The sequence below is a fragment of the Emericellopsis cladophorae genome (assembly GCF_022114955.1).
Source record: "Emericellopsis cladophorae strain MUM 19.33 chromosome Unknown NODE_66_length_117400_cov_117_744279, whole genome shotgun sequence".
Lineage (NCBI taxonomy): Eukaryota > Fungi > Ascomycota > Sordariomycetes > Hypocreales > Bionectriaceae > Emericellopsis > Emericellopsis cladophorae.
In genome coordinates this window covers 1,706-24,194 of record NW_026250991.1, presented here as the reverse complement: position 1 = coordinate 24,194, position 22,489 = coordinate 1,706, and the positions used below count along the sequence as shown (strand labels likewise).

At 55.9% G+C, this 22,489-nt stretch overlaps 6 protein-coding genes across 6 annotated transcripts; 4 read left to right on the top strand and 2 right to left on the bottom strand.

Moving 5' to 3' along the window:
• Positions 1-360: 360 nt before the first annotated feature.
• J7T54_005030 (uncharacterized protein) lies at positions 361-1,225 on the top strand (the record flags this gene model as incomplete). The annotated part of the gene is made up of 2 exons (XM_051509627.1): positions 361-526; positions 588-1,225. The coding sequence occupies 2 exons, from the start codon at positions 361-363 to the stop codon at positions 1,223-1,225; spliced, it is 804 nt and encodes a 267-aa protein (XP_051359362.1).
• A 2,319-nt stretch (positions 1,226-3,544) lies between these two features.
• On the top strand, positions 3,545-9,212 carry J7T54_005029 (uncharacterized protein; the record flags this gene model as incomplete). Its single annotated transcript, XM_051509626.1, has 4 exons — positions 3,545-3,606; positions 3,667-5,364; positions 5,431-6,517; positions 6,585-9,212. The coding sequence occupies 4 exons, from the start codon at positions 3,545-3,547 to the stop codon at positions 9,210-9,212; spliced, it is 5,475 nt and encodes a 1,824-aa protein (XP_051359361.1).
• A 2,750-nt stretch (positions 9,213-11,962) lies between these two features.
• J7T54_005028 (uncharacterized protein) lies at positions 11,963-13,105 on the bottom strand (the record flags this gene model as incomplete). Its single annotated transcript, XM_051509624.1, has 2 exons — positions 11,963-12,729; positions 12,796-13,105. The coding sequence occupies 2 exons, from the start codon at positions 13,103-13,105 to the stop codon at positions 11,963-11,965; spliced, it is 1,077 nt and encodes a 358-aa protein (XP_051359360.1).
• A 510-nt stretch (positions 13,106-13,615) lies between these two features.
• On the top strand, positions 13,616-14,446 carry J7T54_005027 (uncharacterized protein; the record flags this gene model as incomplete). Its single annotated transcript, XM_051509623.1, has 1 exon — positions 13,616-14,446. The coding sequence occupies one exon, from the start codon at positions 13,616-13,618 to the stop codon at positions 14,444-14,446; it is 831 nt and encodes a 276-aa protein (XP_051359359.1).
• Positions 14,447-16,741: 2,295 nt separating this feature from the next.
• J7T54_005026 (uncharacterized protein) lies at positions 16,742-17,207 on the top strand (the record flags this gene model as incomplete). The annotated part of the gene is made up of 2 exons (XM_051509622.1): positions 16,742-16,963; positions 17,178-17,207. The coding sequence occupies 2 exons, from the start codon at positions 16,742-16,744 to the stop codon at positions 17,205-17,207; spliced, it is 252 nt and encodes an 83-aa protein (XP_051359358.1).
• A 2,334-nt stretch (positions 17,208-19,541) lies between these two features.
• Positions 19,542-21,527, bottom strand: J7T54_005025 (putative dynamin family protein; the record flags this gene model as incomplete). The annotated part of the gene is made up of 1 exon (XM_051509621.1): positions 19,542-21,527. One exon carries the CDS (start codon positions 21,525-21,527, stop codon positions 19,542-19,544), a length of 1,986 nt encoding a protein of 661 aa, XP_051359357.1.
• Positions 21,528-22,489: the final 962 nt, after the last annotated feature.

Sequence of the window (22,489 nt, the reverse complement as noted above, 5' to 3'; positions counted from 1 at the left end):
GTGAGACATTATAAGCTCAGCTGCCGGGTGGTACCGAATCTGACTGTGAGTACGGAGTACCCGTACCCGTAGACACTGCGCAGCTCCCCTCTCCCACATCACCATGCAAGAAAACGTTCGCGGTCTAGATCCGCACCGGATGGAAACCATTGGGAAGAATGCTTTGGCTGGGCTTGCAGGAAAGGCTTTCAGCTCCAACAAGGGCAGACGTGCCTTGACGACCGCGCGGTCTTCCACCACCTCCCGGTCGCTGAGCTGACCTCGACTTGTTCATCATCATTCACTCATCCCCATTGAGCTTGCACGCATTGCGCAAGCAAGTACGCAAAGATGGGAGACCTTGCCCTCATACCAGAATGCATGCGCGATTGTTACGTCGCATATCTCGACGATATCGGGTGCCCGCTGGAGGACCTGAGCTGTCAGTGCACGGACAGCCTCGATATCTACAACAGCCACATGGGGGCAGTCACGGATCTCTACACTTGCCTAGCGTTCGAGCTCTGTGGCACTTTTGAAATGGCAGGTGGGTTTTCTTTCACGTTGATTGTCCCGCATGTGCAGATGGACTGATGGAGATGCTGCAGACATGTACACGGGCGAGTACGCACTGGAGTACTGCGCGCCTTATTTTGCTGGAAGCCAAACGACGAGGAGGACGTTGGGTCCTACAGAAACGGATGATGATCTGCTTCCTGAAGAGACGCAAGTTGAGACTCGAGAAGAAACAGGCGAAAGCTCGCTGCATCCCGGGATCATTGCGGCCATTGTCCTTGGAATTATCCTCCTAGCTCTCGCCATTGTGGGGTACATGGTCTTCTACATGCGACGGAGAAGGAAGAGCACGACGAGCACACTGCCGACTACCACGGATCATACCTCTGTCGGTCAGCAGCAGGCCGAGGCCAAGGATTCAGATGTTCCAACGACGACAAGGCCCATCCACGAGGCAGATGCATACTCTCCCAAGCCAACCCTTACCCTTTCGACCTCGACTCCATCCCCGACTCAATCACCGCCGTCCGTGTCCCAACCACACATGGTTGCCCCTCCCCCATCCGAGCTCTACGCTGCCACGTCGCCGCGGCAGGGGACATTGTACCATGAGATGCCACCGCACAATACAGCAAGCGAGATGGCGGCTACGAACCTGGTGCATGAAATGCCATCTGTACCCCACCGCACTTGGTGGAAGGCATCTGCCGGTAGGATGAGCGGGCTGTGAGCGCGACACATTCCTGTTGAAAAGCGGAAGAGGCGCGACTCCCCGCTCGGTTCGGGCTGTCCAAGTGCTAGTTGAGGTATACGAGCTCCTATACAAATGTCCTTAGATAATGTCAAGTGTCGAAGGGGGTACCACGCCTTCTCTACTAGTAGTTGGGGGCGACAAGGGAGTAGTCTGTGTATTAAACGAGCTGTGCGTCCCATGACGTCAAGTTTCAACGATTCGATAAAGAAGCTACATGGCAAGACGACGCGCATAAATCCTCGTGATGCCCAACCCGCAAGTCGATGCCTTACAGCTTCAATACCACTTGGGGCATTTGTTGTTGCAGACCTCGTGCCGTCCATGGAACCACCAGCAACGTCCAGGCCGTTAGGCGAGGCTGCCAACTTCGATCTCTCTGCCTATAAGTGCACCAATCCTCCCCGAGCTCTCTAGCTGGTGACCCATCCTACGTCCCAGTCTCGGTGGGATGCTGAGAGCAGAGATTTAGTTGCGTCCGATCACACTCGACCCATCTCCAACGAGTCGACATTAAAGCATGCGGCCGAAACCCATTTGAATTGGGCTTGCTAGAAACTAAGCTGCTTCATATCGGCCTTCAGCTCCAAGCAGCATGCCCATAGGTGGGCGAAGCAACGAGACAGAACGCGGGACGCTGGCTCCTTCGGCGAGGTCTGCGTTTACGAGATAGACACAGCGAACTTGTCGACGGATGTTGACGTATTCGACACGGCAAAGTTAACAACCAAATTAAACATTCGTCACCCACGTTCGGCCGATGAAGTTATTTTCCTTCACCGCATCCCGTCCACGGCTTTTACGGGTCGGCAGAGCCTTGTGGAGATCGAGGAACAGGGTGAGTCGAATATGGATCAATATTCTTACTTTAACTACAAGACGAGTAGAAATGGAAGCCCGTCTCTTTGCCGCTCGTCCATCCCATCCAGATTATCACCATGTCCCTGAGCTCGCTGGCTGGTACAATTCTGCTGAGGAACGCGAAGAGCGTAACCAGGCGGATGATCTAGTGAAGATAGTAGAGGGATATTGGGAGTGATGGGTTATGGGGCTTGGGGGTGCTCTTGAGGAACAGTAGCGTTGTACTCAATATTGAGTAGTGGAATGAACCTTGCCTGACAAAGGTGCTCATCTCACGGTGGTGTGGTGACCGGAAAAATGATCCTGCCGTCTACATGTAGAGTGATAGGTACGTCTGGGGCAGCCCCTCCCTGTGGCCGGTGCCTGACTTTGATCTGCCCTGCGTCGGCTTCCAAGGGTAGGGAGCAAGGAATGGCTATGTACAAATCATTGCGCGAGACAGATGGGGCGGTCGATTGCTCGTCGCGCGAGAGGTCATGATGAGGTGCCCCTTCACTTGGTGGTTGATTCAGAAGTATGAGGAGCGAGTAGGCCACGACAGGTCATTGAGGCTAAGGTATGGCTGTGATGCAAGCAATCAGTGCCCCCCATGCCTCGCCTTGCTGCAACTTGTACGGACCGTAGCGTAGCGTAGCGCTTCATACTGGGGCTAATTATGACGCTGATCACAAATGCACGCCGGCGTCCTTCCGGATTCCCTGTTCGGAGACCTTCTGCTTGATGGCACGTCCGCAACAAGAAGAGATTCCGCCAGCCATGAAAACTACCACCGTCACGTGTAAAAAGATAAAAGTAGTGATCATCAAGTTGTAGCCTATCGTCTGCTAATTTTAGTCGACTTTTCCATATTCCATCTTTCCCGCCCACCCCCGCCCATACACCTCGCACCGCCGACAGGGGTCTGTTTGCTCAGCTGAAAGGGTTTTGGTTCTCACTGCATGGGCTTCTCGAAGCATCGCGAGCACTATCGGGAATTACCATCTATCCATGTCTCATGGCATGTCTCATGGTATAGCAAGACGTCCCGTCAGCCTCGACACCAGACAGTGTGCCGATTGCGTCGTGGTCCATGTCTTCCGTCTGCTTATACTTGACTATTTGTCGGTGACGGCTGACTGCAGATGCGGCCACTTTGGATAAATTGGGATGCCAGAGTCTAGACCCGACCACCGCTCCATTGGACAGGGGATAGTAATTCATAGCCGTAGGGCTGATGATAGGCGCTAGAGGAGGACCCTGGCATCTCGAAATAGACTCGAGCGCAAACAGCCTCGACATTTATTAACAAGGTCTGCCCCGGGGCTTGGCTAGATTCACCTGTCGTCGTATAATTTACTTACAAATCTATTCAACGACTAGTGCGTTGGGAAAATAAAAAAATCTTCATTCCCACGCTGGGCCAAGAGCCTGGGTGTAAGTCTGCAAGAGCCGACCATGATGGAGGTTCTCTATCCGGACACCAATACAAACAACGCAACGGAGAGGAGTATCAATGTCGAGTAAGCAGAGCGAATGTGTGGCCCTTGACTCTTGAGAATTTAGTTGAGCTGACGAGCCAGCATCGTTGCTGTCCCCGGCTTGGGGGCCGACCCGGCCAAAAGCTTCGGTTCCGAGACGACCGACTTTCACTGGCTCAAGGATGCCAAGGAAGGCCTGCCCGACGCGATCCCGGGCGCCCGGATCATGCTATACCACTACGACTCGCGCTGGCTCGGCTCCGACGCCAAGGAGCAGACGCTGTACAACGTGGCGAGCCTGTTCCTGGTGAGCCTCGCGGCGCAGCGTCGTGGCGACAAGAACCAAGACGAGCCGACGCGACCCATCGTCTTTCTCGCGCACAGCATGGGAGGGCTGGTGCTGGCCAAGGCGCTGACGCTCGCGGCGGCCCAGCCCGAGGAGATGGCCTACACGCGCATCCTGCACTGCTTCGCGGGGGCCCTCTTCTTCGGCACGCCCTTTGGCGGCGCGCCCGAGTCGTTTCGGGGCATGCTGCTGGCTGGCCTGCTGGCCAAATTCAACGGGAAGGGGTACCAGTCGCAGATGCTGCAGACGCTGGACCCGAACCGCGACTCGCTCCACGAGCTGCGCGAGGACTTTGCGCGGCTGACGGCCAGGCTGGCGCCCCGGCCGGCCCTTTTTTGTCTTTACGAGCTCATGCCGACCAACTATCTGCAGGAGAGGTTCAAGGGGGCGCCCCGACTCGGACGCGGAGAGATGGTCGTCTCGCAGGCCTCGGCGACGCTGTCGCACGCCAAGCAGTATGGCCTTGGCCGCAACCACCGCCAGCTGAACCGGTTCGACGATGCCAAGGATGCCGAGTACAAGTACGTGCTGCACTGGATCCGGGAGAGTGTCCAGGGCGCGGGGCCCCTCGTCAAGGCCCGCCTGCGGGCGTCGCGCCAGTCCGTCGTCGACGACGCCACCTTTCAGCGCCTCGTCCAGAGTCTCAACGTGGTCAACGCAGAGAGGAAGCTGGCGAGTGTCGAGAACTTGAGCGGTGATTCGCGCTGGCTACGCGAGGAGCCCGACTTTGTCCGGTGGGCCCGCCAGGATCCCCCTACGCCATCATGCTTGTGGGTGTCTGGGCACCAGGGGCTGGGCAAGTCCAAGGCGGCGGCGGTCGCCATTGACGTGCTCCGGACCAAGAGAGACGACCTCGTCCGCGCGACGGAGAGAGATCCCTCCTCAACGGGCAGTATCATGTTGGCCTACTTCTTCTGCGACCCGAGTACCGAGGGTCGCTCTGCCGAGAACGTGGTCAAGTCGCTCCTATGGCAGCTCATTGTCCAGAGGCGGGACCTGGCGCAGTACGTGAAAATGTTCGCCGCTAAAGCCCCTTCCTCGTCCCGGGGCCCAGGCGGAGGCGGTGCTGGCGGCAACGTCAGCGTGGGCAAGCTCTGGAGGGGGCTGGCCGAGATGCTCCAGGATGAGTCCGTCGACGAGGTCTACTTTGTCATTGCCAACGTGCACTCGCTCACAGAGGATGAATCGAGGACCGAGTTCCTGACCTGCCTGTCCGAGATGCTCCAGGGCGAGGACGGCCCCGACGGGGACGCGATGCGCGACAAGGCCAAGTGGATGTTGCTTAGCCGCGATCGTCCCGATATCAGGAAGGCCCTCGAGACGGACACGCTGCTGCGGATCGACCTGAACAGCAGCTCCCGGAGTGCGAGACAGCTCCAGTTCCTGGCCACGTACACGCGCGACAGGGTCAAGGCGCTCGGCCAGGCCAAGGGGTACAACCTGGCCCTCGAGTAGTTTGTCTTTAGCAGCCTCGTCAAAAGGGCGGAGAGCAGCACGCTGTGGGTGGATGTGGTCTGCAGCCTGCTCATGCAGCTCCCAGCGACATTCTTCAGTGTCCGAGAGGCCTTGCAGCTGCTGCCGCAGGATGTGTCCATGCTGATCGAGCAAGCTTGGGTCCACGTGCTTGGCGACAGCAAGAAGCAAGGGCTCGAAGTGGTCAGGGAGATCCTCCGCACCCTCGTCATTTCGTACGAAGATCCCACGATCCAGGAGCTGGCCATCATGGCCGATCTCCAAGATGAAGACCGCCCCGAGGGCATCTCGGTCGAGGACAGGGTGCTGGAGCACATCAAGGCCTGCGGGCCGCTGCTCAGGGTCAGCACTATGGAGGCGCGTGTCGACGCCCTGGGCTACTGGCCACAGGAGACCTGCGTCTCCTTCATCCACCCACTCGCCAGGACGGCCCTGGAGCAACCAGGGCTTGCGAAGTATCTGGGCATCGGCGACCGCGAGGAGGGAGGCGAGGACAGTGGCACCGAGTTCAAGTGGCAGCACGGCATCGTCGGCCTGCGGTGCTTCTCCTACATCATGTCCCGGTTCGCGCAGGACGACGAGGACGACGCCATGATTATGCAGTGGAGGACCAAGGCAGTCGTCGACAAGAAGGAGGCCGAGATCGACCAGCTGTTTGAAGACATGGAGGCACCCTCGGAGAGCGACAGCGGGAGCGACATGGACGAGGACGAGGAGGCTCTGGTGTACCCGCTCAAGTACTGGCTACGGCACGGATACGACGCAACGCCCGAGTTTGTCCACTCGCTCGACATGTCGCAGCGTTTCTGGTCCCTCGACTCGACCGCGCGAAGGCGCTGGTGGGGGACCTTTGCCCGTCAAGACGGCCAGGGCGAGCTCAGGGGCTTGACGGCGCTCCATGTCGCCTCCTTCTTTGGCCTGCTCCCTCTGGTCAACTCGCTTCTGGAGCACGGACACGGGGACGAGATGCAGCAGCTCGACAGCTGGGACAACCAACCTCTGCACTGGGCCGCGGCTCGAGGCCACACACACGTGTGCGTCCGGCTCCTGGAAAAGGGCGCCGCGATCAACAACGGCCTCGAGACGGGCGCGTGGACCCCGTTGCACATGGCGGCGAGCGAGGGTCGCCTCGACGTCATGCGGATGCTCCTCGCTCACGAGGGTCACCAAGGCAAGGCAGACATCAACGCCATGGCCGAAGGGGAGGGGACGCCGCTCACGCTCGCCCTGCAAGGCGGCCAAGCTCCTCGTCGACGAGGGCGCCGACATAACCCTGACAGCAGACAGCGGAGAGTCTCCCCTCATCGCCGCCATCCTCCGGGGCTACCAAGAGCTCGTCACCGACTTGCTGGACAAGGGTAGCGACCCGAAGCAAGGCTCCCAGGACTACCAGAGCGCGCTCGCCGCCGCGGCCACGACGGGCAACATGAACATGGTCACGTCGCTCCTGGCGCTGGACGAGGACCTCGACTCGCGCGGCGCCGCCCTGGAGCACGCCGCGGCCAGCGGGTTCCCGGCCGTCCTCACCGCGATTCTCGAGCAGTCCGAGTCGCTGCCTCTGGGCAAGGCGCTCCGAAAGGCCGCCGCGTTTGGCCAGGAGGACACGGTGAAGCTGCTCTGGGCGGCGCGCGACACGAATCAACTCTCCCGCGAGGATGTTGATGCCACCCTCTACGTCGCCACGGACGCGCAGCACGAGGCCATGGTCCAGTTCCTCCTCGATACCTGCGACGCGAACCCCAACGCGACAGGCGACGAATACGGCAACGCCCTCACGGCCTCGGCCTACGATGGCACGGTAGGTATCACACGTTTGCTCCTCCAGCACGACGCAGATCCAGAGGCCGAAGCGGGCTACCCCTTGCACATGGCGGCGGCCAACGGTCACAAGGAGATTGTCGCGCTGCTCCTCGACAACGGGGCCAAGATCAACGGCCACAGCACCCGTGTCACGGGTGGCGGCAGTGCCCTCCAAGAGGCCTGCATGGTTGGCGATATCGACGTCGCGCGCCTCCTGCTGGCGCGCAACGCGGACCCCAACAACGGCGCCGGGTGGCTGTCGAATCCCTTGACGGCGGCCACCTACTGTGCCTACGGCGAGCTCATGGCACTGCTGCTCAGCAAGGGGGCCAATCCGAACGCGGTGGGAGGGCCCAGCATGGCGTCCCCGCTTATCAACGCTTGTTCGACGCTGCCGGCCAAGTACGTCCGGGTGCTCCTCGAGAACGGGGCCAGCGTCGACTACCAGGACGAGGACGGGGACACGGCCCTCATGGTCTGCGCCGCCCTGGGGGACGACGACTGCGTCCAGGTGCTGCTCGAGTTTGACGCCGACGTCAACATTGTCGGAAAGCATCGCGGTACGGCCCTCCACGCCGCGGCCGCCAACGGCTACCCGGCCACCTGCCGGCTGCTCCTGTCCAAGGGAGAAGCGGACCCTACCTTGCTGGGCGGCGAGTACCACACCGTCCTACAGGCCGCGGCGGCCTCGGGCGAGCCAGACTGCGTCCGGGCCATCCTGGAGAACGAGGTCGCGCTCGACGTCTACGGCGGCAAGCACTACAGCGCCCTGCACGCCGCGGCCGTCCAGGAGGACGATCAGTGTCTCCGCCAGCTGCTCGAGCGGGAAGGGGCGGATTTGGAACTGAAAGTCGTCCCCGGGCCCGGTTCAAAGTACGCCAAGCTCGGCACACCGCTGCACGAGGCGGCTTTGGCTCGCTGCAACCGCAATGCACGCCTGCTTCTCGAGAGCGGCGCAGACCCCAACATGACGGCCGGCAAGCTCGGCTCTGTGCTCCAGGCCGCTGCGCTCAAGGGCGACGCCGCACTCGTTTCGCACCTGCTGGTGGAGGGAGAAGAGGGGGAAGACGAAGCACAAGAAGGAGCCAAGATATCCACCCAGAGCCTGTGTGGCAGTGGCAAGTATGGTAGTGCTCTTGCGGCCGCCGTGGCCCGCGAGAGCAGATGGGAAGACGACTCGGACACCGAAGAGCGGCACGACATTATCCACATGTTGCTCGCGCGCGAGGACCTTCCCTTGGAGGCCTACAAGGGGGCCATGGAGCGGGCCGTGCAACTCGGCCGCAAGGAAGACTTCAAGCTCATTCTAGCGTCATACGAGGCAAAGGCCAGGAAGCGCAGGTTCCCCGCCTTCAAGAACATCATGGCTGGCTTGAAGAAAGTCAAGGAGCGTCAGGTCCAGCATCGCCGTAGTCTCCAGCGAAGAGGCCAGGAGGAACCCGTCAATAGTGACTTTGGCGAGGAGGACTTGACGTACCAGGATATTGATGATGCCATTGAGGAGGAGGAGGAGGAGGAGCAGGGAGAGGAAGCATTGCAAGGGGCTCCTGTAGATCCAGCGCAAACAGGCCAGAGCCATGGACTCGCCGGTGACTACTATGCTTCTTCGGCGGGCATCAACGGCACCGGTGGAGGGAGAGGCAATGACGGAGACAGGGGGTTCCAGGAAGACAGGGGTTTCCAAGAAGACTCCCCCTACCCGATCCGCTCCCGTGGTGGGCCTGGTCAGTCGGATGATTCCGGCGGAGGCGGTGGAAGAGCTGCTGTTGGCGCTGCTGCTGGTGCCGGGGTTGGGGTCGGGGCGCTGGCAGGAACGGGCATGGCCTCTTTTGCAGGAGATGATGGCGGCGAGTACGAGGAGGAGCAAGGGGAGGAGGATGCTACGCGTACCTTGGAGCCACAGTACGAGGATGGCAATGAACTGGCCGACGACGCTGATCCGGAGCCAGACGAAGAAGACGAAGAGGGATATGCTGAGCCTGATGATGAAGATGATCCGGAAGAGGAGGACCAGGAGTACGAGGAATAGACGGGGTCGATCGGGTTGGGACCCTCGCCAGACGAGAATATGAGGAATGGCCATGAAATCCGGGTCAAGGGCGCTGTACGTCTTCTTCTCGCCGACCCCGTCGACCGGGTTCTGTCTGTGATGGATTGCTCCTTTTGCTGGAAAGTAGAGGACTTTACTACTCAGTATTTACTATTCTGTTGTCCATTTTCTGGTACGCCTAGATGTGCTGTGAGTGTTCTGTGGGATGGGTTGATGCTTTGAAAAAGTACACGTCCCTTGAGGTCTACTGATGGAGCTTGCGACTAGTTGCTCCTTTTGTAGTACAGCCGCACTCCGTATCGCGTTCATCGGTCAGCACAGGGACAATCAACTGAGCACGGAGCGCCCGTGGACATGTTACTAGCTGTTCTGGCAGTTGCTTCCCGAGGGGGCCTACGGACCCGGTAGGTGAGCGGGTGAAATAGCTACTTAGGCTTCAGGAGTAGGTCTTTCTCGCACGCATCAAGCGTGCGTCGCGATTTGTCGATCTAGTCATGAAAGGGCTGGGCCTTTGCCTCTGCTTCCCCTTTGCTCCTTGAGTGATGTTCTTCTAGTGATGTCCTACTACGTCGCTCTCGCTTCGCTTTGTGCCATCGAAGCTCTGGGGCAGAAGAGATCGGTCGTCGGGACCTTTGGTAGACGGGCAGGTCCGGAATTGCTGAAATCCCCTCGTCCGAGACGTGCACTCTTCTTAGTGCCTGACGAATCTGGCGCTCTAGCTCAGGGCCGGAATCTCGCTTACAGTATCCTGCTCGGTTGAGCCGCAGTAAAATGTCAGCAGTCGAAATGAATTCTTCCCAGCTCTTCCGTCCTGCGGGGAGAACGTTCGGATCCGCGCCCAGGTCAAGAAGCAGATCCACGATGGAAAGCATGCCCTTCTTCGCGGCGTAGTAGAGCGCAGTCCTCCTTCCAGAGCTCATGCTATTGATATTATGACCTAATTTATATAGAAGTCTGATCATGGGGACGTCGCCTATCATAACAGCTTGGCGAAGGCCCGTGACGGCCCGGCAACAGCGCGACTTTTTGAACGCCAAGTCACTGGTAGCTTTATGTGCATGGCTTGTCGGCCCGCGAATCAGCCAGTCTTCTGCGGTGAGGTCATTTTCGTCGAATAGGGTCAGAGACTCTGCAATGTCAGAGTTGTCGAGCAGGATACGGACGGTGGCTAGATCTCGATTGTGGACGGCCAAATGAAGAACTGACCAGCCGTGGATGTCCTGATGAAAGGCAGCGGATCTTGTGTGATCGTAGTACAAGAGGCTCTTGACGACATGGGAGTGCCCCATGAAGGCGGCGTGGTGCAGTGCAGTCCAGCCGTGGCATGTTGACTTGAGTGGGTAGGCTCCTCCCCAGAGAAGCAAGTCCACAATGTCAACATGCCCTCCGTTTGCAGCGCAATGCAACGGGGACGTACCGGAAGAGCTGAGAGTATCGGGTTCGACCCCAGCCTCTAGCAACAAATGCACAATTTCATCATGGCCCTCCTCTGCTGCCCAATGTATCGCGGACCAACCATCACGATCACGATGGTTCGGATCCGCACCAAGTTCGAGGAGAACCTGAACAGTGGCAAGGTTGCCAGAAGCTGCCGCTTCTTCCAAAGGCAGAGTTTGCTGCGTATTTCGGGTATCAGATATGCTGGCACCACATTCAACAAGAAATCGAACAGTCGGATCCCATCCCAAACTGGCCGCCCAATGGAGCGCAGAGTTTCCATCGGCGCTGCATGAATTGACATCAGCACCCATGTATACTAGTCTCGTAGCGACGTCTTTTTGCTCTGCAACTACAGCCCAGAGAAACGGGGAAAACCCAAAGGTGTCATTGACATGTAAATCCGCACCGTTCTGGACCAAGACGTCGATGCACTCGAGAGAGCCCCTTTCCACAGCGTAATGCAGGGGTGTTTGACCATTTTTGTCCCTACAACTCAAGATTGCGCCGCTCTGGATCAAGGACTCAACCATGCCCAGATCACTGGCCTGCACCGCGTGGTGAAGCTTCGTCATTCCAAAGTCGTCTTTGTTTTCTAGGTCGAGTACTGTCGCCTTTGCAATGATATCTTCTCCGCGACGTTCCACCTTGACATCTACGGCGTCAGTGTCACCGTCTCCAGGTTGGAAAGCGAGGTCCTCGTCGTCCAGTACGCTGTACATGGATACACGTGCAATTCCAAAAGCCCCGGCCTGCCTATTATCTTTTGATAGTTGGTCGCTATCGACGCTCTCCGCATGCTCGTCACCATCGCTGGGAAGCTTTTGCAGTGTAAGAAGAGCAATTTCCTTCATACGTCCTGCGACATGTGACTGATTCACTCAAGAAGACAGAGTTCGGTTCGACCTTTTCTGAGAGTTGGAAATCGTCGCCAAAAGGACACTCCAGCACTTTCTCGATTACTGGCCTCCGTGCGGCGTTGCTGAGGGTCCCGGCGTGTGCTTCAGGCACGCTGTGCTCCTTGATGGAATGATCCTGGTACTGTATCTCTTGCTCAAAGACGATTGGATCGTGAGAAGGGGCCCTGCACTCCCATACATGCCCGTGAGCAGTCTGCATGTGGCCGAGCCAGGCTTTCGACGTTTCGAATGTGAGCGGACCGGTCCCGTGCCCGTCGTGACCTCCTTCCAGGCAGTGTGAAAATACGCAAATAAAAGGCTCCAGGTCATTGATGACATGATTTCTGCTGCATATCAGCCGGATTTCACCATAAAACGACAGGCATGCTCTGCTTACTGCCACAGCAATGACTTTGCAGTGTTTGTGAACTCGGCAATGACGCCGCAGTATGGACACTGCTGCGTCGGCGGTAGGGGAGGGAACGACAACTTGCTGTTCACAAGAACAGAGTGAGCCCGGGGAACCTCAGTTGTGGACTTGGCGTACAAGGCCGCAACGTTAGTTTGTCGAGCTGTTGTCGCATTCGTTGCTGGCGCTGGCAAAGGGGCCGGCATTTTGTTGGTCAACGCAGGCTTTGGCAACGCGACAGGCGCAAACCGTACAGCCGGCGCACGCTCAGTCATGTTAAGGTGTTCGACAACGGTTGGAGCCGTTCCCGGGCTCTGAATACTCATATCAATGCGCCTTCGATGGGAGCGCTGATAGTACAGCCGTCGAAGTCGCAGCGCGTTGGCTTCGACCAATGCCGAGCGGAGCGCCTGCGGCACTTCGGGGAATCGGAACTCAATATAGCATTTGGTGTAGAGACGCAACTCGTCTACGGCCTTGTTTGCCTCTTGGTCGTCTATGTACCTTTCGATCTTACGAGCCCGGTTGGCTTTGGCGGACTTTCGAACAGCGTTGGACAAACGGAAGAGCCGCGTCACTGTTCCGCCGATTGTCTGGGTAATCTTCAAAATGTTCCCTTCCTTTGGATCGACATCGCTCTCTGAACCGCTTGCGTCGCCAGCTCTCTTCGGCACCTCTGAATTGCCATGTGCTGAAATGCGTTGTCTCTTCCTGCTCGAAATTGGTGGTGGTCGGTCGTCGATTGGCTTCACTATTGTCGAGCCTCTGATTAACCTTGATCTCCGATTGATCCGAATGCGGCGCGGAAAGTACCCACAAGACAGCAAAGTATCGCAAATGATATCCAAGAGCTGATGTATAATGTCCGTAGCTGTGGGACTGAATCGGAGTCTGTAGTCCAGCGAGACATTGAGCGGCCCGTAAACGTCCATGTTTGATGCCCACAGAGAAAAGCGTGCTAGCTGGTCGTCCATGATAGTCGGGTCTGGCGCCATTTCCGGCATGGCCATGTACTTGTGGAAAAGAGACTGGCATTGTGCCGCATGCTCTGCGATGGTCGAGCCCAGTTTATCTTGGAGGAAGACGTCTTCCAAAGACTCGTCACCCGCACGCTCGAGACGCTCCATGGTGGGAACTAGGAAGGCGCGATGCGTGTGGTCGTGAGTCTTTCTGAGTGCCGCAAAGACACAGTGAGCCGATCCTGAGGCCTGAGTGAATAAAGAGTCCGATAATGTGGAATAATGTGTCAAGGGTGCTCCCGAGTTCCGACTGGAGCTCCTACCCCGCCTCATCCTTCTCGTGATGGCACAGACAGAAGTAGCGGTACATGAGGCACATGTACGGATACAAAGCGCCCTGACCACTCGCGATCAGCGGCTTGCCGCTTGGCTGCTGTACCTGGCCAGGTCACCATACACGACTTGATTGGTCAAGAAGAGTCAAGAGTGAGAAGACGGGGCCTCTGGGGGTTATAGACCGGGGACACTTTTGTCGAGAACTTGAGTGATTGTTTACACCCCGGGCAGTGCCTGTGGAAGTCGAACCTCCGGTCTGTCAACCCGCTCCAGTCCCTTCTTCTGCTCCTTTGATCATTTCGCTGGGCCCTAGGGAAGTATCTGCCCTTGTATCCTCAAGCGATGCCTTTTACAAAGACATATTTTCTGTGTCCGACATCCGATTTCATACATCCACCACCAAAGGGCCCGCTATGTCTCGGGTCTGTCATCCGCTCCACGTCAGCACCACAATACCCTCTGAACAGAGCGAGCGTAGTTCCCGTGGCTGATGCATTCCCACCTATCGTGGAGACCGACTGGAAGAAGACAGTTTTCGCCGAGAAAGGGCTCGGTTTGGGTGTCTATGCCCAATTCCTGCAGCTGGCTACCGGAGGACTGGCCCTCGGTCCCGAGGTGGACATTGAGCATTCAAACACAACGGCAGATACGTTTGCATTCGACACGGTGACGACATTGGCGTTTGAGCCGACCCAGGTGTACGTGGAAGAGGCTGTCAAGGCACCTGCCGTCCAGGCATGGCTGAGAGAGCCCAGGCAGAAGTTTGCACTCGTCAGCGAGCTCTTTCTCGTCACGGGCATGAAACTCGTCAAGGGCGCCCAGATCAAGTACTCGACTTCACAGACCACGACGGTCAAGGGGAAGCTTGGCATTGACATGGTCGCGCTGGGCATGACCTTTGGCCCGAAAGGCTACTGGACTGGCGCGAATGGTGATGCGACAGAGTCGAACCGCGAGTCGGAATTTGTGTTTGCGTTCCGCGTCAAGAGGCTCAAGTTTGGGCGGAGGCTGAAGCTTGAAGAGTACAACAAGGGCGCCTTTATGACCATTGGCGGCAAGAAAGAGGATGATGAATGTGTTTTGGTTGGGGACGTGGATGGAGCTGATATCAAGACTGCTGAGGTAGTTCCCGATGTGACCGAGAACGGCAACGTCTATTGCGTCCCCGCTTGATCATGCTAAACGGATCTTGTCATTTATACATGTTCCTTTTGATATCCTTGATCCTCCCGTAAACCGCTTCCCTCGTCAAGCCGCTATCGAAGAGCACATGAGGCGTGATGTAGTCGTAGCCTGCCCCCCGCCTCTGTTTGACCATGCTCTTGAAGACCGCATCCATGGAATTGTCTCTTTTCAGCCACGGTCCCAGTCTTTCATTTTCTGCAGCGACATGTTGATCCTGCTGCCGGACAAAGGACAGGACCGACGCGGCCAGGCCAGCGGCGATTGGTGTTGCGACTGATGTTCCTGACATCACTTTGACAATCTGATCGTGTCCATCTATGCCAGTCGGCCAGTGAGAAGAGACATTCTCCCCAAGTAGACTGAAATTGACGTCCGTACGGCTTGCTGTAGGGTTAAAAGGCGAGGGATTGCCATTCCCATCAGTTGAGTGTATACAAAAGACGCTGCGATGCTGAGCTGGAAAAGCTCTGCCAAGATTTGCTCCATCATTGGATGCTGCTGCGAACAACAAGGTCCGCTTATTCAGTGCATTAGATATAGCTGTGTTGATGGACTCGTGATGTTCGCGAATCCCAAATGACATGGATATAATGTCCACTTTCCATTGGTCAACTGCGTGGTCGATGGCCTGCACATGTCAGTAGCTGAGTCCAAAAAGTCTGTTCTGGTATAAAGAAAGCCTTGCCTTTGCAATGTCATTGTAGGTATAAGTGTCCAGAGTTTCTCGTCGCGCAATTCGGCCGACATAGATTTCAGCGCTTGAGGCAACTTTGAGAAGGAGGCCAAGAGCATGAGTGCCGTGCCCAATCTCGTCTCGAATATCATGCGGTTCTGACCCATGGACAAAAGTTCGCGCTTCCTTGACTCGTGGTTTGACTAACTGTTGATCCTCGATCAGGAATGGGCTTTCAGGGTCGAGCCCGGAGTCCAGAATTGCTATTCGCACCGGTTCAGCGAGGTCGAAAACAGGGTCGACATAGGGATAGATCGAGGACAGCAGGTTGTCCATCCATCGTTCCGAGAGTGGATTCCTGGCAGGTCATTAGTACATTGAAGTCTTATAGGCAATGGGAGAGACTCACTCTCGTTCAGGGCCCGTCTGGTGGCTTGCATCAAAAAAGTAGAGGCTCTTTTCTGAAGGCGAGGCGAGGCATCCGTGGGCTTGCGGTCTCGAACAAGTTTGTGCCGACATGCCTAGCACAACATCTGAGTGGAGGGATGCGTGGCTCATGGGCGCGGTGTCAGACACTAAACGATGCGGAATTGCCTTTGCTATATAGTTTGCATCAGAGGTATCGATCTTGCCTGTATGGAGGCGGACAACTTCTCGACCGACAGAGCCCCAACATGAATCATTCTGTCGAGAATTGAAGGAACCCAAGTTTTCCAATCGAATGCCCCACGTCTTGAAGATCTCGGCCTCCAGTCGTTCGACGACGTTTTGGTAGAAGAGACGTTGAACGCTCACATCTTCGAAGCCAGCGTGCTGACCAAGGGGATAGTACTCCCCAGTAAGACATGTCTTGGTAGCGAGATAGTAATCTATCCCAGCGTCGGCTTCCAGAGCTTCAAGCTTATCGAGACAGGTATAATAATCATCATTAACGTTTCTGGTGGCATGCGGGTCCTTTGCCATCAGCTCCACAGGTGTGCAATAGTGAAGCTCGCACAAGAGTATGGAGTGATTGAAGGAGAACTCCAGCCACGGTGTCTCCAAGAAGGGGAGAAGTGCCGAGGCCAGTGTGACAGCCAGGATTCGCTTCCCTTTGAGTGGTAGTACCGCTTCACCACCAAGTAATTCTTGCTGACGATTGAACAATGCCGACAAGGATACTGTCCGAGACATTCGGTCACTACCAAATGTCTTTGGTTGCGGGCGAAGTCTTTGAAATGTACCACCCTCGAGAGCGAGATGCAAGCAAGTTCGCTGGCCGAGAGACTCCGTGATGTTTTGGCATATGTGGGCAAACTCGGGCGGGTTGCTCATTGTACGTGTAGGCGGCTCAGATAAGCGCCTTGATGTGCTGTTATGCAGGTCTCTGTCACCGATAGTGTTAGCAAATACAAGTCGTCGCACAAAGCTCCGAGAGTTTACTTGACCGTGATTTTCGCTTCTTGCAATGCAGTTGCAAGTAAGGACCGCACACCGAAGAATACTTCGAAACTCGCCACAGCCTCGAGACCCTTGTTGTGCTGTGGCAGTGACAGTCTCACGCTCAACCCTGAGCACTTTTGGCAAACGCAAACCCAGTGTCTTCGCAACGCATTGTCCAAGGACACCAAATGTCTCCTCATCAGCACGGCAAAGTCGGCATCGGGGTCGTCGAGATTGGACACAGGATGTGGCTGCTCATGAGGGAGGACTCGGCGCTTCTTCCTCTCCTGTTCCAATTGCAAAAGTTCCTGAATGGCATCATCGCATTCTCTTCCCCGTTTGCTAACGCCGACGCCAGTGCCTGGGTCGGCATGAAGACCGCGAGTTGGATTCTCGATTATGCGGCGAAGGTTCGGATACCGCCCATGCCCGGGTTGCTGGAAGCTCTGCTCCGCGAATTATCGTTAGTACTTGGTAGGCAGGAAGTGAGAGGCCAGCAGACTGAAACATTGGCGCGTGCTGCACTTCAAGGATACCTACGAAATCTGTCTTTCGATCAGAGTCGTCTTGAGCAAGATGTTCAAATGCCCGTAAAGTCCGCGCAACGCTCTCTGCGCTCTCTAGACCAACTTCGCCAAGACCATCGCGCTGTAGAAATGCTGCAAATGCATTCGTCCGTAGCCAGCCCTCGCGTTCTCGTGTCCTCAGTGACGACGCCCTGGCCGAACTTTGCGGTCGTTTTCGAGCGAATAATCCAAGAACAGATTGCAGCAGGCTTTGCGAATCAGTGTCGCCGTCCATAGTTGTGCATCCGAAATGATGAGTTGGAAAGAAACGCTGGGATTCTTTGGCTGGAAGAACATTGTTGCATACAGTCAGCGGAAGTGCGCAATGCATTGGTCAGATCAAGAACCTCAGGACGACTTGGCGCGCTTGGTTTAAGCAAATCACCGTCGTTCCCACACGGGCAATGCTTGCTCACATCCCATCAGCTACTTTTGCGGCACGGCACAGCACAAGTCACATGCAGATGCAGTTGCCCCTCCGTCTGAAACCAGACTCCAGAGGCAGCCGCTGGGAAAGCATTTGGTGTCTTGCCTCAAGTGTCAAGCATACATGCTTCGTGCACTGCCATGATTGTCCGCAGATGAGTGCATGCCATTGTTGTAGATACGCGCCACAGATAGCCGATCCTCCATGTCTGGACAGTTGAGGCGGCTATGGCGGGATCAAATGTCCCAGTGTCTGCTTTCAGTTGGGCGTAGACACATCTGCGTACACGCCGCATCGTCGCCCTAGTCTAGTCCTGTACGATGCCTGCCCAGCTAATGAAATCGATTTACAGTATCAGGCACTGCAGAAGAGGTGAAGGTACCTCCAAGGAAGTAACTATACATGGGCAGCCGCCCTTTGCTCTGATCAGTCGTTAAATTTTCCCTCGAAAAAAAGTGCGAAAACACACGCCAGCTGGCATTCGGTGGTCGTCGGCGAACTAACTACTAGCATCAAGGTGAGAGCAAACATCGCTATAAGTGGCAACGTCTATCCCGAGAGAACTACCATTTACAATGGTATAAATAGGGCGATACGGTGTTATTAGTAGTGGCCTTGGACGTGGATTCGATTAGGAGCTAAGGCGATGAGTGTCAAGGGCTGGTCCCGTTCTTGATCAACAACAGGGGGGCTCTACTATGCCTTTGTAAAGCTAAGGAGAATCAACAAGAGGGAGCTCTAGCTCTATCACGTACAAGTAGTTGCTGGTAAATACTAGAGCCCCTCTTCCTCTTGGTTCGCACTGGTCCTTGCTCCACACGGCATCGCATCTACGGGCATTTTTGTCTGGTCCGTGACAGATATCATCTAGAGAAACTACTTGAGAGGCCAAAAGGATAACACTCACGAACAGTTGAGCCGCAGCAATATTCGTCCCAACGGCCGCAGGGGTGGAAAGTTGAGTTCACCATGTTCACATTGTTCTCGTATACAAGTATCACGCTTCGTCCTGGAACAGAGCAGCTGCCCTCCGAATCTGTAACACATTTGTTCGCATTGTTGAACGCCTTAAGCAGCTGAGGCTTCTGACCTTAAAGCCCAGAGCCAAAGCCGCGGGATTGCGTGTTGACACTGGTGGAGCCACCGGACACTGAGGCTTGAGCATGCTTTGCGCCAAAGAGAGAGGACCCAGTTCCAGCGCCGTTGTTACTGGAAATCGGGTTTCCAAATGAACCAAAACCTGTTGTCTGTGTCGGCTCGGCAGTTCTGGTTGTGTCTCGGTCTGTTTTAGGGAGAGTTGAGCTGTTACTGAAGACGTCACTCCAGGAGATATTGCTGAACGGTGCGGGGGATGACTCTGCTTTCGATGACTGTGCAGACGTGGGTCTACCGCAACCTGTGTCTTTGGCAAAGAGCGTTTGCGTTGAGGTTTTTGAGGGCCTCACTGAGCTAGATTGCCCTGCCAAGCTGGATGATGGCTGTGCCGGCTTTTTCGGTCGAGGCGAACTTTGCTTAGGCGTTTCGGATGCTGGCGATAATTTAGTCTTTGAAACTCACAAATAATGATGTCTGTGGTTCGTAGGCAGTTACGAGGACATACTCAACGCTGAGTGCCTACCCGAAGTTGAAGGCGGAGTATTCAAGAAGGACCTAGGAAGGACTATAGGTACTTGTTAACCATCTGTAAAGTAACGATCGACTGGCCTTTCCTAATAGTTGATCAGAGCCGACCTACCTGTTCTCTCGTGTAGACGGGACCTTTGGCACCTTTTCAGGCCTTCTCTGAGGATATTGGCTTCTAGTTGAAGTTCCAGTCTCTCCGCTTGAACGGTCTCAGACTCAGAGGCGAGTTCAATCAGTCGTTCTTGATCCATTCGAACCACCGTTGACGGCGTTAAGATTGCTGGGATGTCAGAAACAAGGCAGTTCTCAACAGCCAGGTTCACAACATTCTCGGCGAATGTTCTGAGAGACATCTAAGAGCACCTATTAGCCTTAATCAAAAACTGCGCTGACGGTTTTCTGGACCTTGAAGTGTGTCATTGTCATGCCAACAATCTTGTCCGTACCGAATTCGCTCGCCTTGGCTGCTCCAGCACTGCTAATGGCCTCCTCGACCTCTTCATGTGTGAGACCCTTTCCAGCTTTGTCGGTGAAAGCTGCAGGAAACTTTGCTTCAAGCAGGCTTACAACACGTTCCGCCTCCCGTCTAGTAACCATGGACGAGAGGGCTGCATGGAACGCCGCGTCAAGCGGGGGGGCGTATACAGATACGTATGGCCGGAGAATCTCTTGCAGCTTCTCCTTCAGCAGCTTTCGCCTCTCCTCAAAGAATCTGCTTACATAGAGCACCAAGACAGCATTAGTGGTCTGCTTGTCGGCTCCAATGATGTGAATGAACAGGTCTTCTACAAAGACCTTGGCAAAATCGACGACTTGATCCAGGTAAATGTCCGCGATGCCACCCCAAGGTTTGGCTTGCATCTTGAAGAGTTGGAATCCCAGATCACCATTGGGCAAACCGGGATATTCGGTCCCCTGATTTGCCGCCGCCAGCTCTTCGAGTTCCTTGCGAAGCTCCGTCTCAGATATTCGAGTGGGGTCTGGACAGTCCTTGAAGAGATCAAGAAATGGCTTTATGTATTCGGGCGCGTCATGTCCGTTCTGAATCCACTCGAAGGCGCCATCATCAACCGAAAAGCCTTCTGCACCGTCCCACTCAATCTCACGATCCATACCTTTGGACACCAGGGTCGCGTGGAATGCACGGTTGAATGCTCTCAGTACTGCACGTAACTTTCGCGTTCCCTGGTTGTTGTACAAGTCGCCGAAGAACTCGTCACCGTACCGGCCATCGATACCATCACGCGCAAGGCGCTGAAACCGCTCGGCGATCTCTAGCAAATACGTTCGGAGTTCATCTGGTTTCGAGCGGGGCTTTCCAAGTTGCTCAATGGCTCTCTGGCGAGCAGATAGGCCATTTTCGATCTCCTCAATCAGGCCAGGAAGTGTCTTCTGGATATGTTGCAAAAGCACTTTGCTGAGCTTCTTTCGCAGGGATGTGATGCCGCGGCTCATCGGGATGATGCTAGACCATGCGCCGGACTGGAAGAACTTCTCTTCTTCCGCATCTCGGTCGTCCGCCGTCGTCTCTTCTTGGCCCTCCGGTCGATTGCGCAGAACATGCCACCCTAGTTTTAGCTTGTGCTTGCTCTCTTGGCCTCTGATGAGCTGGAGGCACTTCTTCTCATCGTCAGATCCCGGTGCCGGTAGGTCAGGCTTCGTGATGATGCCAACCGTCCGCTCTCTGTTGGGATCATATCTCTTGGCCTCATCAACAACGATTTGGTTGGCAAGGGGCTGATTGGCCGAGATAACAGTGAGAATAATACTCTTCGACTGCTTCATGTACGACTCTGCGAGCTCCTTCACGAGCTGCTTGTCCTCGGGAGTTTGATCTGCAGTCTCAGCATGAAAGAAGCCTGGCAAGTCGACAAGAGTGACGGGGTAAATATCCGGGCCGGCTATCTCAACATGAAGGATGTCTTTAGAAAAGCCCTTCGAGCTGCCGACGCGAATACCCATCTTCTCCTTGGCCTCATTGATGATCTCCGGGAGAGCATCCTTGTCAAAGCTGATCCGACGGAACTGCTGAGAGGAGCCAGATCCAGCCCCAGTAGCACCGTCAATCCTGACCCCAATCTTGGTCTCTGGGCTGCGTCGCAGGACCAACTCCGTGGCAAACCGAGTGCAAAGGCCGCCCTTGGTGGGAAAGCGGACGCGGGAAATGGCTTCCAAGACGGAGCTCTTGCCTGAAGATTGGTCCCCAACGACAATGATTTGTGGCAGATTAACAATCTCGCCAACGTGCATCTCCCGGAGGCTGTCGATTGTGTCGAGCAAAGCCTTTGCCTCCGGACTATTGAGCTCGTCCAGCCCCACGGAATCAAGTGCAATATCGAGCGCGGCCACATCTTCCATGGCCAAAGACAGGGCCGTTTTGGTTTACTGTTCTGTAGTAGAATGGACAATGAAAACGATTGATAGGATGATACAGAAAGAAAGTCGAAGGCTGGTGGAAGTTTGGGAGAGTTACCAGGCTGCAGCGCGCCTTGGTGATGCGGTAATAATACATTTCCCGCCCCCCATTGAGGTGCCAGCAGATTATGCGAAGCACTGCCGACCCGTATGCAACTCGAATCTGCCTGTTGGGTGGCTGAAACTTCAGCGACTGGTCTTGGTGTGCTCGGCATGTTCACCATCGACCCCAGGTCGGGATGACCTAGGCCGCCCAGGGGGCAAGTGAGTACAGGTTGGAACCAACAGTCCAGAACTGCTACCCCGGCGATCCCGAAGCCAGACAGCCCTTGGTCACAGGAGGTAGGTCTTTATTGGAACCACAAGGCACTTTTGTTGCTGAATGCATGACTCCACCTCACATGCAATCCATCATGAGGGATATTGACCGGATGCAGTATTAGCTCAAAATTGAGCATCCTGAATCCTGCATATTTTCTCCGAACTGGTGAGGCTAAGGCGGCTCGTCGAAACGGATCACAACCCGAGGCGCTTACTAGCCTACGCCTCGGCGGCTACAGGTCGCGCAGTGTACGGCATCGGACTTATGATCCATTACGTTCTCCATGAACAGGCGGCCTGTGCATCACAGTCGCCGCGCGGCTGCCAAGCGGATAATAGACGTATTGTGGATTGGCAGGATTTAACGCCAGAGGCGGGTCGCGAGATAAAGACCCGGGGGCTTCTTGTTCGCGTCTCGCCCGGGCTAAGGCGCGGCCCGTGCCTGGCGTGGTGGAGCAACCGAGCAATCGACGAGTCGACGACACCACTTTGATGATATGGATGTGAGGACGAAGGAGCATTCTTGGGCGTCTGGGCCTCAGTTTCATAGCCTTACGTTGGCCGCTTAACCTGTTCATAGGCCA